We start from the raw sequence: 12,824 nt of genomic DNA on the forward strand, positions 1-12,824 counted from the left end.
CGGAGAAGGCACTGTGGCTCAGTTCCAGTGCACGAACATGCCAGGAAGAACAATCTGAGACATTTTCTTCTGCCTTTGTACGTTCTGTTTTGAACACATCTCGTGATGCGTAACCCCATCCAAGCGACACTGCTGCTCCATTAGCCCGTGTGTGAGTGTGAGAACTTCTCAGGGTCAGGAGGGGAATCACGTTTTATTTTCAAACAATGGTTGGATCGCACAAGGACACACTTCCTCATCTTTTTCCTCAGCTTCTAAAAATAACTGTAGATCTATTTCTGTTTTGGGAAGAGAGTGGACCAAGTCTGATGGGATTCAGTCATTGTTAGTGCTGTGCAAGGATGAACATTTTACTAACCCATGGCCAGTCATTTGCTCACTCACTAGCCTGCGAGCCTGAATGGAGTCGGAGGGTAGATTACTGCCGAATTACTCTTATGGACAAGTGCCAACATCCTCGAAGTTACTTTAGACCTTTGTCACAGTTTTCCCAAGTACTTTCTTACCCAGGTGTGTGTGTGTGTGTGTGTGTGTACAAGATACAACTTGTCAGTGTACTATTCAAGGGAAAGGCTTGACAGAGAGCTTGTAATAACTGTCAGGTTTTGACAAGTGATCAGTTTAGATAAAGAGTGATTCATATACTTAGGTACTGAAGGGTTTGGGCCAATCGAGGTGAATCGATGTTAGCAAGGGAGGTTAATTGATTGTGAAAGATGAAAGACGATGTCAAACTCTGGACTACTTTGTAAGCAATGTCCCTTTGTGTCTCAAAGTAATCAGATTCCCCACAATGCAATCACAGGTGTGTGTTTATTGGGAATTGTCCACACAAGTGTTGTCGTTTCAGGGCTTTCGGATTCTACATGGATCCATTTTTTTCCTCCTACTGCCAAAATTAAATGTGATTGGGTGAAATAATGTGAGTAGAAATTACAGCGTTATTACGTATTTTTACTGAGTTACTGAATTTAAAAAATATATTTTGCTAACAACCACAGGGTAGATATTCCAGTATCCTCCCTTTACAAAGCCACGGAAGGCTTGAATGCTCATTTTGACGTTAAACTGAAAGGGGGTGGGATCCGGAATCCCTATTTAGACCAAAAAATGACGTCACGCTTGACTCAGCCAATCACAAACGAGGACCGAAATTATCTGTATTGTGATATGTTTTTTGATCACTAAAAGATCCAAAGCGATGATTTCAACTCTGTCAGGAAAGGTTTGATGTTGATTTGTAACACAATAACCATCATTTTTTTCAGTTTTTAATGGTTAGATGGACTGAGGGAGAGTCTAACCTCCCCTATGATTGTACCATCCACTGCAGCTATGTAACCTGTCGACCAATCAGAACATTCATTAAAACCTAGGGTGTAGGTGACATCATTTACACCAGGAAGTAGACTGGAATTCTAAATCTGTTTAGAGGGAGAGTTTTTCAAAGCGTGTTAGTCAAATTTCCACAATGCTGACATAAGAAGAGGTTATAAAAATGTGCGTAACTTTACATTAACAGCTCCTTTGTTAAATTATACCATGAAATTGAGAAATGAAATCCTCATCACAGTGGACCTTTAACTTTAAGATGTGGTGCTAACAAATGTGAGCAGTTATCATTAGTAACTATACAATATTAACTGAAATTAAAATAGTAATCCGTTTCACTACAACTCACTGGGAAAAGTAATTAGATTGCGTTTGAACTCACCGCTACCACCCAGCACTGTTTGCCTACACTTTTTGTTGAACAGTTTGTTGTGTAATCCAATAAGCTCCAGTCCGTATTTCCCCCTCGCCCCATCTGGATCACTGGCAGGGTTTGTTTACTGGCGGAGAGGCAGGGAAGAAGGGGATCCTAGGGGACCTGGGACTGTTCAATCTACCTCTGGCTGTGGAGGAGCAGGAAAAAAATAAGTTTCAAACTCTATTTCTCTTATCTTTCGCTCGTACGAATCAACGCTCAATTGTACTGTCGATATCTGCCCGGAGCATGAAATCAACCTGGAGCACGTTTTGTGTTTTTTATTTCCACAAAAAACAGGAGAGCTGGACGATATACCCGAGCCACGACGAAGTCTGACAGCCTTTTTGAGAGTGGAGGTCTCACTGAAATCTCTGCATTGACTCGGGAGTTTGCGCTTTGGATGTAGCTCCTGATATTTCACATGCTAAATAAGCACATTGTAATCGCTGTTGTGTGTTCACTGGGGAGTTGAGAGGATTTTTACGCAAGACTCACTACGCCACGCAAGCTACAATCGTCGAGTCAGCAGCAGACGAAGAAATATTTTTCGTGCATATAACCAATCACTTCAAAAAATATGGTGTATAGCGATAGTACAGCTATGCATGCGATTCCTTAAGGGGAATTTTATTGAGAGAGTTGCAGGATAGCAGCGCAAACTTCACTTGTGGCCTGGGCTGGAGTGGTGGAGCCAGCTAGCTAACTCTCGTTTGCTAGCGGCTAACGCTAGCTCCTGCTCGGCCAACAAGTCTGTTTTTCTCGACGTAGACAAACTAAACTGTGCTAATTCACTCGACCAATGAATTTAATCGCGAACGAATACATAAACCGAGTATTCGTGTCCCGTGCCGTTGTTTGTTAACGGTGCTTTTCCATGAGGTGGCTAGCAACGTTAGCTAGTATTTGACTGAACACGCTGGACTTGTTCCTCCGCCCATCTTCCGGGATGTCTTGTTTTTATTTTTGTTTACCTGTTGGCTCACGCCGCTTAACAAAACCAATTTCCTGAAAGCATTTCTTGCTAGTTTGAAGCGTGTTCACAAGGGATTATTGTGTATCTGCCCCGGACAGCCTTGGATAGAGACTTAACCCGAGTCAATATGTGGCTCCGGACTTTGTTTTGGGGTTTTGTTGTGACCACTGTCTGCATTGTATGGAGCTGTCATCAAGCAAGTGGAGAGAGTAAGTAACTTTAATTATCACATTTTATGTCGCATATGAGCAGCATAATTATGTCAAATTATTCAATTAGATCGCACCTTAATTGTCAGCTGCCTGGCTCTACACTTAAGAAAAATAAAATAAAGCAGGGCTTGTCAGACTTAATATAAAAGACCCACAAATAGACCACGAGTCAATTATACATAAAATGTATTTGTTTAGTCAATAGTAAGATATGATTTTAATATAGTAGTAATTGTCTGTATTGCAGGCGAGGTTATAACAGCGAAGGCAGAGAAACCTAAAATGAAAAATAGACATCTTTAAGCATTTTTCATTGTGCCATGAAGTGGAATAATAGTTAAACTGCATTATCTCTCATTTTGATGGAGACCCGTTAGGTCCACGACCCCATTCTGGTAGCCACTGAAATATATTAATCCCATTTCTAATCCCAATTAGTCTAAATTTCAGAAGGACACCATAGGAATATAGCAGCAAAACTACAAAGTATATATAATATCCTTTTGTAGTATTATAGTGATAAAAACGACCATACTATAAATCCACTACTGATTACCACAGACGCACTGTAAGTCCCTATAGGGAAGTTATACTGTGTTTTTAACTGAATTGATGGTGATTTGATAATGGCAGGTAAGCAGCACTGGTTGTAGATAGTCACTGTATTGAAGGGACAAAGGTTAACACTTATCGGCTATTTGAGTCTACGGGAACTGTAAACAAAATGTTTTGTCCCAAAGAAGTAGTGTGAGAATTAAGAAGAACAAATTGGTTGTTATTGTACATGCAAAGCCTTGGCTTATTGCTGTGGCAGAGCAGGAATGTAACAATAAGCCCTCTTTACAGCTCCTGACAATCCTTTTATACTCGCCAGCCAAGAAGCCCGAGTGATAAGAATGAATGAACACATCTGCAATCACCACCCGCAGACATTTTCACATTTCTCAAACACAAGAATGCCTGCACCCATTTACTTTCTTACTTGAATGTTACTAGCAGATACTCCTATACACGTGAGGAAATGTATAGAACCTGTAGGACAACTTGACTGTTTAATGTTAGGAACATTTTAAAGACAATCACAGAGTCCATTATCTAGTAAATGTAGGAACATTATGTGTCTCAAAGGTGCTGTCACTCTTTCACCCAGTGTCCCATATACTGAGGACATGTCAATTTTTATCACAGCAAAATGATTCAATACAGGTTACTAGAGATTTACAGATGGGAGGAAGAATTGCCAAAGTTCTTCATTGCCTACAAAACAGCTCTTCATGCCGTTTCTCAACTGTCTGGACTTTAGGACTTTCTGAAATAGTGAAATAGATCTAACTATTCTTGTGACACTTGGCTTTGCCTAGTTGGAGGAAACATTGGCTTGTGTTCAATCCATCTGCCATTACTTTTGTTCTAAGAGTTTTCTGCTGTGGAGTGAATTCTCAAAAATATATACAGAAATAGGCAGGCAGTTAAGCCAAAGCAAGACATATTAAATATCTAAATAATATTAAAAGCTCCTCTTTATGCAATAAAATTGTATTAGGCTGTATTAATGAACTCTTAGCTGACAAAGGCAAATGCATGTCCAAATACATGGCATTGGTTTTGGTACACTAATGCAAAAATATAAAAATGGATTTTACAGATCAACTTTGCTTATAACATAGTAATTTACTAAATTGTAATTAAATTGCTAGGCTGATGTGTTAATGCATTCAGTTGTTTTACAACTTGGGACACGTTTTAAGGTATTTATGATCTTTGAAACAGCATGGAGCATCTGTCAGTCAATTGGCACCTTCTGTCCAAACAGGGACTGAGAAATGTGTTTTACTGTTCTTTGACCAAAACCTTCTTGTAATGTTAGAAACAGTAGTTTAGCCTGATTTCTATGGATAAGGCTTAAAATAATTTTGAAGCAAGTGCATATACACAGCAGTGTTTTACTTGTTGTTTGTTGTCCAAAGAGTAGCAAGAGCTCCTCCTCCTTTGTACAGTATATGAAGTTTGTTCCTGTCATATTGTAATAGTAGGTTTAAGAGGAGCTCTGAACAAAAAATACCTCTCACCTTTCATCGGCTCTAGAGAGGGGGGGTTGGGCAATGTCATCGAACCAGTTTGAGCGAGAATTTTAAGACATAAATCAAAAACAAGTTGTGTAATTGCATTGCTGCCCCCCCTTCTCGCTCCTCTCAGACTTGAGAGTGAACCACACAAGGGAAGAGTGGAGCTCGGGCCTCACACTGGCCGATTTCATAAGCCGGACTGACCAATGCCGAATTCAGGAAATCTTCTGAGCTACTTGTTGGTAGCTGTCCAGCTCAGCTTGATGGAAAAGTTCACTTACTAATGCAGCTTATATTTAGTGGTTGTGTGATTTTGATTTAATTTTCTCAGCCGCTGACGGTGGTCGAAATTTGCCATTTATCCTTGTACTTGCAAACGTGTCTCACAGTCTTATGTTTCGTAAAAAAATCCTGTCTCCTAAAGTCTGTGTCTATCTCAGTTGGTGGGTGTTGTGCCGCTGCCAGCTTGGTTCACCTCAGGCTGTGTGTCTCGTCTCAGGTGGTCAGGTTGTCAGGACGCTATCTCGCTCATAAATCTGTATCGCCACGCCACGTTCACAGTCATCCCATTGTCATAAGTGTCAGTCAGAGCAGGGACTTGCCATGCAGCTACCGGTGGCCTGTTGTTGAATATCACTCTTGTTAAAGGAGGGCTGGTAGGTGGGCAGCAGTCCAAGGACCTGCCGCCCTTGATTTATGACTCCTCACGAGGAGAGTGATCTCAGGTGATAGAACTGTCAACCCCACACACACACACACACACACACACACACGCTACCACTGCCATCTCCAGCCCCAGTCATGAGTGTGTTTGACATGTACACAAAAGAATGGTTTTTGTAATTGTCACCCTCAGAAATGGCCTTCTAATCCTGCTTGACACGTTCGCTGTTAAAACATTATATATATATCACTTGAAAAAGCAGTAATCTGCCACACCTGCACTCAAACATCAGCCTGACACTCCGACCACACAAGCGTCTTGACAAGGAAGTGTTGTTTTCTCAGATCTCTCTTTACCCTTGACACCGTGCCCCTGTTAAAAGGAAATGTGCTTGTTATTGTGCTCATACACTTCGGAGGTAATAATTACCTCAGTGTCAACAGTGGCCTTAACGCCCTGAAGAATGCATAAAGTTTTCAGTAACCTGAATATGAATTCTGATGTAGCCTGTAGTTAGAGATGAATAGATGCCAAGTGAAGCCTTGGCTAGTCGTTTTAGTATGACATCTGCCATCTTTGAAGTGTTAAAATTGTACCGGTCTTGCAGAGTAGCCAAAAAAACAGATCTCCTAGATGTAAAAATGGAGAACAAAATAACAAAAAACGTTAGGCTTATGATTTTTATTTATAAATCTAATGTTGTGTGTTCCTAACCTGCACTTAAGAGAGAATATTGTGGAAGTGAGAGCAGCTGGTGGGCAGTGAATCACCAAATTATCTTCTTTGTGTCTCGAGCCATCTCTCCGCAGGACACACATCCCACAATCTCAGGGGGAACTTTGTGGTTTGCAGGCTTCTCTTTCACTCCACTCTATTTAGAGTCTGGACTTGAATTACTTTTGTTTGTTTAGACAGAACCAGATTAATGTGAGATATTTAATTCCCCGTACTGCTATACTATGTTGTGTTGTTGATGTTCTCTGCTTGGGATGCCACCTCTGACCAAACAGCTGGCACGCTTGATAACCCCCCAACCCCTGCTGAGGAGACATTTATAGGATAAACTATACTATTCAAGATGGCCTTGACTCTCGCATTCTCGAGGTTATATCCCTCTTGAGTTGTAGTAATGTCACCAACAGACTAATATTTAATCCTGTGCAGCTCAAGAGATGACAAACCTCCCATCTTAATTAACCCCAATCGCTGTCCAGAGCCATTCAAAGTTTAAGGATTGTACACCTACTTATTAAATGTAGCATTGAGGTGAAACAAGGAGTTGAAACAAGGATTGTCAGAATTTCTGCTTGTTTGAAAATGAATCAATTAATCAATCATAAAAGGATGAAATGCAAAAGTTGCCTGTAATGCAAGTAGGGCTGCAACTAACGATTATTTTCATTGTCGATTAATCTGTTGATTATTTTCTCGATTAATCGATTAGTTGTTTGGTCTATAAAATGTCAGAAAATGGTGAAAAATGTCGATCAGTGTTTCCCAAAGCCCAAGATGACGTCCTCAAATGTCTTGTTTTGTCCACAACCCAAAGATATTTAGTTTACTGTCATAGAGGAGTAAAGAAACCAGAAAATATTCACATTTAAGCTGAAGCTGGAATCAGAGAATTTTGACTTATTTTTGTACAAAAAATTAATCAAACCAATTCATCGATTATTAAAATAGTTGGCGGTTAATTTAATAGTTGACAACTAATCGATTAATTGTTGCAGCTCTACATGCAAGAGTATATTCTGTGATGTACCATTGTGTCTTAAGTGTTATTTAAAAGTTGGTTTGAGTGTTTACAATGTAGCTTAAAGCTGATGGATGAATGATTGATGAGGTTTTACAACCCTCCTTAACGTGGATTACATCACACGGCGGTTTGGAAGCGCTGAGCGTGTTTCTCGGTGACCTCGGCATTCTGTAGATCTGCAGTCAGTTTGAGCCTAGGTTGGGAAAACAACAGAACAGCGAAACCTTGAAAAGGGAAGTGTTGCAATCATTGAATGTTTGTGTTCCTGCTCGCTTATTGAGGCCCAGCGATAACGTGCACCATCAGTCTAGCAACCAGTCGCCCCCATCCGCCTCCTTCACCAGATCAGCACGGTCAGTGATGCAGCTGTAGAAAAAAGGGTTGTGGGTTTGTATGCCTATGCTACCTAGCACACTTGTGGACAGACAGTCTAGCTCAGCAACTCTCAGCGAGATATGTTACTGTGTTTGCATTTCACAACTCTTGTGATGCTTGTTAGCGTAGGCTGTGATGTTCAGCGCTGGCCGTTCGCCTGTTATTAGATTGTGCAGGGCTGAGTACCCGTAACACAGCCTGCGTGTATTTGCTTTCTGAACTGAAAACTCCACGGGGGAAGTTTGTTTCAGCACCTGTTGAGTTAAATTTAGGAAACATCTTGTGATCAACAGCTACACTTTGATTTTGAGCTCTCTCCCGGCTGGTAATCGCCCCCGTTGTTATTTTATTCAGGTGCTACAAGGCGGCAATAAGAGTCAATAAAGCGTGTTTTTCCTCGCTTGGGGTGTTGCTGGGACGGGAAACCATCATCCCGCCTCTTTCTAATTGGCCTTTAAAGTGCATCTCTGTCGGGGGGCGGGGGGCGCGGTAGAGGGGTCTGATGGTGTTGATCAGTAGAAATCTGCCGTCCTAATGATTGTAATTGACGCTTCGAAGCACGGTGTCTGTGTTTTCACTCTTGTCTGGCTCAGAGCAGGCGATGTACTGAAAGTTAATGAAGAGCTGCAGCCGGCCGAGTCGCCATGGTAACCCTATTTGCTTGTGGTGTCCCCAAACTTCTCTATTTTTTTAACTCTACACAGGAAGCATTTAATAATGCATCTGATTGGTTTTGCATGAATTGGGTGGGTCATTTTCTCTGTGCTATGCTCTGAAACAAAAAACAAAAACGATGTTTGAGGCGCATCAAGTTCCTGCCTCTGCCAAAGTTTTGGTCCGAGCCTAATGTTCGCACACGGAGAAGTCGGCCTGGCCAGTCCTTTCTCTCCTGCTGCTCCAGAATTCCTCACATACACACCAGGCCTGCAGTGTTCCAGTTTCCAATGCGAGCCACTATCGGTACGGACAGAGTGTATTAGATTCTCTATTGGGAATGCGGTGCTAAAAATACTGGCCTGGCTGAAAGTGTACACTGATGGGAGCCTGGACTCGCCGCCCTGTGATGTTCTGCCTTCTCCACAGGGTCACTCAGTACTTGGTCCCTGCTGGTTCAGCTAACTGCCGCTGTCCCCTCATGTTCACACTTCCGGTGCCTTGGTTTTTTAAACCGTATGCGAGAGAGAGAGAAAGAGAGAGGGCTAGGCTCATCATAGTTTTAAATGTGTTACACAAAGTTAAGTCTGGGTAATGGGTCTAGTCTACAGTAGGCGAGACTTGCTGCACACTCCACTCGCACTCCCCATCAGTTTGATGTGAAGTGCTTCATTTGTAAGTGGAAGTGTTGAAATTACAGGTTCGAGGCATGCCATTCATGCTTACAATTCGGCAGCGCTCCAGAGACCACGAGGAGAGCTGTGGATCGAAATGTAAAGCAGTTTGAAAGGGGGAAATGTGCTTTTTTAACGAGTCAAGTTGCTTTTAAAAGCCTGTAATTGAAATCCATGTTAAGAAATCTTGCCTCTATTTTGAACAAGCTTCGAAGTTGTAGGTTAAAGCCTAGATTATTTTCCGTGGTGTGAACATTCTGGCTATAAAGGTCATGGAGTGAAAAGCTTGTTGTTTGTCATCCTGAAGCTTAGTGATTGGACACTCAGTGTGCCGGTTGTCTTGTACTGTTATGCAACACAAGGTGTAAAATGAGCTGCTGCCATAAAGAGGTGTATGCCTAGCTGTTATACCTCTTCCCCACATGGTTGGCCAGTTGGCCTGATGTGCACAGCTCGGTGGTGGGTTGGTTGGTTGGTAAACAAATACAGAACGCTCACCAGGCAGCACACTTCCAGCTGCAGCCATGACTTGTGAACTGTAAAATTGGGCCTGGAATGTCCCACACTGCACCTGTAAAGGAAAGTTTTTATGGCCATCATTACTGGTGTTATGTCACACAAAAGGCATCTGCTGAAGAGTCTGGCTGATTTCCAGGAGTTTGCAGAGAGTTGGGGAAAACCTCATTACTGTCAGCTTTTTATCTTCAAAAAGCACCTCATGAACGTAATAGCCTAATGTCATGCATGTTGAGGTGTTTGATATATTTGGCAATAGGCTGTAGGCTACAAACTTACTGCGTACATTGTCTACAGGTGTGGTGTGACTAACATGCAGCTATTGTGCTGCTTCATCGTGACACAGTATAGTTTGGAAAAGTTTGAGACGGAAAAAAATGTGGGCTATCTGCATAGTTATGGAATTTCTCGTCAAACAGGATCATGTGTCTAGGTCATGTCTGAAAAAGCTACAAATCTACTACTGGTGCAACACATGACCATTAACACTTGAATGCCCCTGCAGGGGCATATTTTTAATATATTAGGTAATGTTTTTTATGGTCTTAAGTTACAGCAGCAGCTACACAAATCAAACAAGAGTAGCCAAGGATGAGCACAACTTGACACTGATGACAGCACTCCATATTTGAATGTGGCTCACAGCCAGATATGTGGTTGCTAAACAAAATGTCAGCGAAGGGGTCTGGTTTTCATCAAAGCCAGAGACATAACCACATATTTTTCAGTGAAATATCCCCTCTCATTACCAAGTGGTCTCTTTCTTTCTCCTCCAGACCGTCTTCAACTTCCTCAAAACTGGTTTTCCAATTGAAGTTTACAAAGCTGACGTCTTGCCTCACCAGTTGTAATAAATGGACGACTGAACAAGATAAATTCTCTGATATCAGCATTTTAATCATTGTTTTCTAGAGTGTCAGGAGAATTTGTTTATATCCAAGCTTCATAACTTTTCCTATTTGTAGTACAATATTGTTTTTAATAACCCACAAGAGAGTGTACCGTACATCTTGACCTTTCACAAGATATTGTGCATCAAAGTCTTGGGTTTTCCAGCAGAGTGAACGACGCAGCTGCTTATTTCCTTGATCCTAGTGTAAACTGAGAAAAGCTCAGCTATTAGTTGTGGAGCCTAACCGGTGATTACAGACGCTTAATGTTGTTTATTTTTGTTTTTCCTGTGAGATTTCTTGAGTCGTACATGAAGGAATCTAGTTTCTAAAGATCCTGTTTTTTCCCCCTTCGCCCTTTTCATGTCTTTTCAGTTTGTTCCAGCAAGGACATCCGGAACAATGTGACCAACCTGCAGACATTAGAGAACTGCACTGTGATTGAAGGCCACCTGAAGATCCTACTTATGTTCAAGACCAAGCCTGAAGATTACCGGGGCCTGAGTTTCCCCAAGCTGACAGTGGTCACCGACTACCTGTTGCTCTTCAGAGTTTATGGCATGGAGAGCCTCAGCGACCTCTTCCCCAACCTCACCGTCATCAGGGGCAACAACCTGTTCTTCAACTACGCCCTGGTGGTGTTTGAGATGCTCCAGCTCCGAGAGATCGGCCTCCACAGCCTGATGAACATCACCCGAGGAGCCGTGAGGATCGAGAAAAACCCGGACCTCTGCTACCTCTCCACCCTGGACTGGTCCAAGATCCTGGACACTGTCGAGGACAACTACATCATGGCCAACAAGAACGACCGAGAGTGTGGAGATGTTTGTCCGGGGGCGGCCAAGGGAAAGACCACCTGCCAGACGACCACCATCAACGGACACTTCAGCGAACGCTGCTGGACACAGAAGCACTGTCAAAGAAGTAAGCAGTCTTTTTGTTTTAATACTGTAACCCTCCTGATAGGGCTGGGCGATAATTCAATATTATTGTTTATTGTCTTTCAGTGGAATCATATTGTGTTGATATGAAGATATTTTGATATCGTGACACACATTTCTGCTAAATTGTCTAAATTGATGATGACAAGCAAATTTTACTTAAAAACTCTGATAAAATGAAGTATGGTAGGAATATTATTTGAAAATTTCAGTTTTGTTTGACACCACACCTAACATTACCATTCGGTTCAATGAGATGAACATTCACTTGATTATTTAACGTGATTTTGCATACATGAACCATATTGTGATATATACTGATATCGAAAAAATATCTGTATGATTATCATGATATTGATTTCAACCATATCGCCCAGCCCTGCCTCCTGACATATATTCGACCCCTGTCACTTTGCGGGTTTACATGCACACTAATAACACGGTAACTGGGAATAACCAGGTTACAGCAATAATTTGATTGACGCATTTACATGCACTATAGTAATGCGTTAACGGGGAAAACCCTGGTTTACATGATTCAGTCATAGTTGGATTTCTCTCCTTGAGGAAGTGACGTAGAACTGAAACTTTCTGCCAGTTGTTTTGGATTTTGAACATGCCACTGCACCTAGATTATTTTCATACGGTCAGGTTTCTGTGTCTCATTACTTCGCACTACTAATGGTGACAAAACAACTCTCTAGCGCTGTGCTGGTAGATGTTTATTGCTTCCGGGAACGTTGTTCTCGTTGTTCATAACTAATCAGTCTTAAGATTTACAGATTACAACTCTCTAATCGGATCATATGAAAGTAGATTAGGGCTACTGTTTAAAATGAAAATAGTTCTTCTTTGTTAGCATCAGAATGAATGTGTCATCACAACTAAATTCATAGCGATACAAGGCACGGTAAGCCTTTTTGTGTGTTTATCAGACAGAGAAAAGTTGAGTTTTGCCAAAACAGTTACTTGTGTCCCGTTTAGTGTTGAAATGTCAGAGCCAAGTCATGTGCGTAGGTTTAGTTAAGTAGGCCAAGTTTTGTGTCAATGCAGTTCGAACCGTGCTCTTTAATATGATGCAACGCCTCGCCAGTTAGTCTGTGAATGTTTATTTTCACTAGACAGTAATGTTGTCATTGCTCATGATGTGTGGAGAAGCCCAGGCAAGGGAGATGACAGACATAATGCCACATTTCTAATTGCCCCCAAGCACAGCTCCTTGGAAATGAGTTGTTCCCTCTGAAGTGGCTTTTGTCGTAAAACGACAAGCCCACCCATTTCACACTGCCAAAGAGTTCAAGTTTGAGCGCTGAGAAGAATTTTGCGTATGGGTGCTGTCTGAACTCCTTGGCT

General features: G+C 41.8%; 1 protein-coding gene across 2 annotated transcripts in view; it reads left to right on the plus strand.

The window, feature by feature from the left end:
- Nucleotides 1–1,855: 1,855 nt before the first annotated feature.
- insra (insulin receptor a) overlaps nt 1,856–12,824 on the plus strand; it is a 51,509-nt gene continuing 40,540 nt past the window's right edge. For both annotated transcript variants that reach the window (XM_071526943.1, XM_071526944.1), the window contains exons 1-2: nt 1,856–2,932; nt 10,906–11,454. In XM_071526943.1, coding sequence (XP_071383044.1) covers nt 2,851–2,932; nt 10,906–11,454 — 631 coding nt within the window. In that variant the 5' untranslated portion in view covers nt 1,856–2,850. The remainder of the gene's footprint in view (nt 2,933–10,905; nt 11,455–12,824) is intronic.

Source organism: Centroberyx affinis, unplaced genomic scaffold, assembly GCF_046629955.1.
Source record: "Centroberyx affinis isolate AG114_WGS23_722 - 3 ecotype Tasmania unplaced genomic scaffold, CSIRO-AGI_Caff_v1 ptg001479l_1, whole genome shotgun sequence".
NCBI lineage: Eukaryota > Metazoa > Chordata > Actinopteri > Beryciformes > Berycidae > Centroberyx > Centroberyx affinis.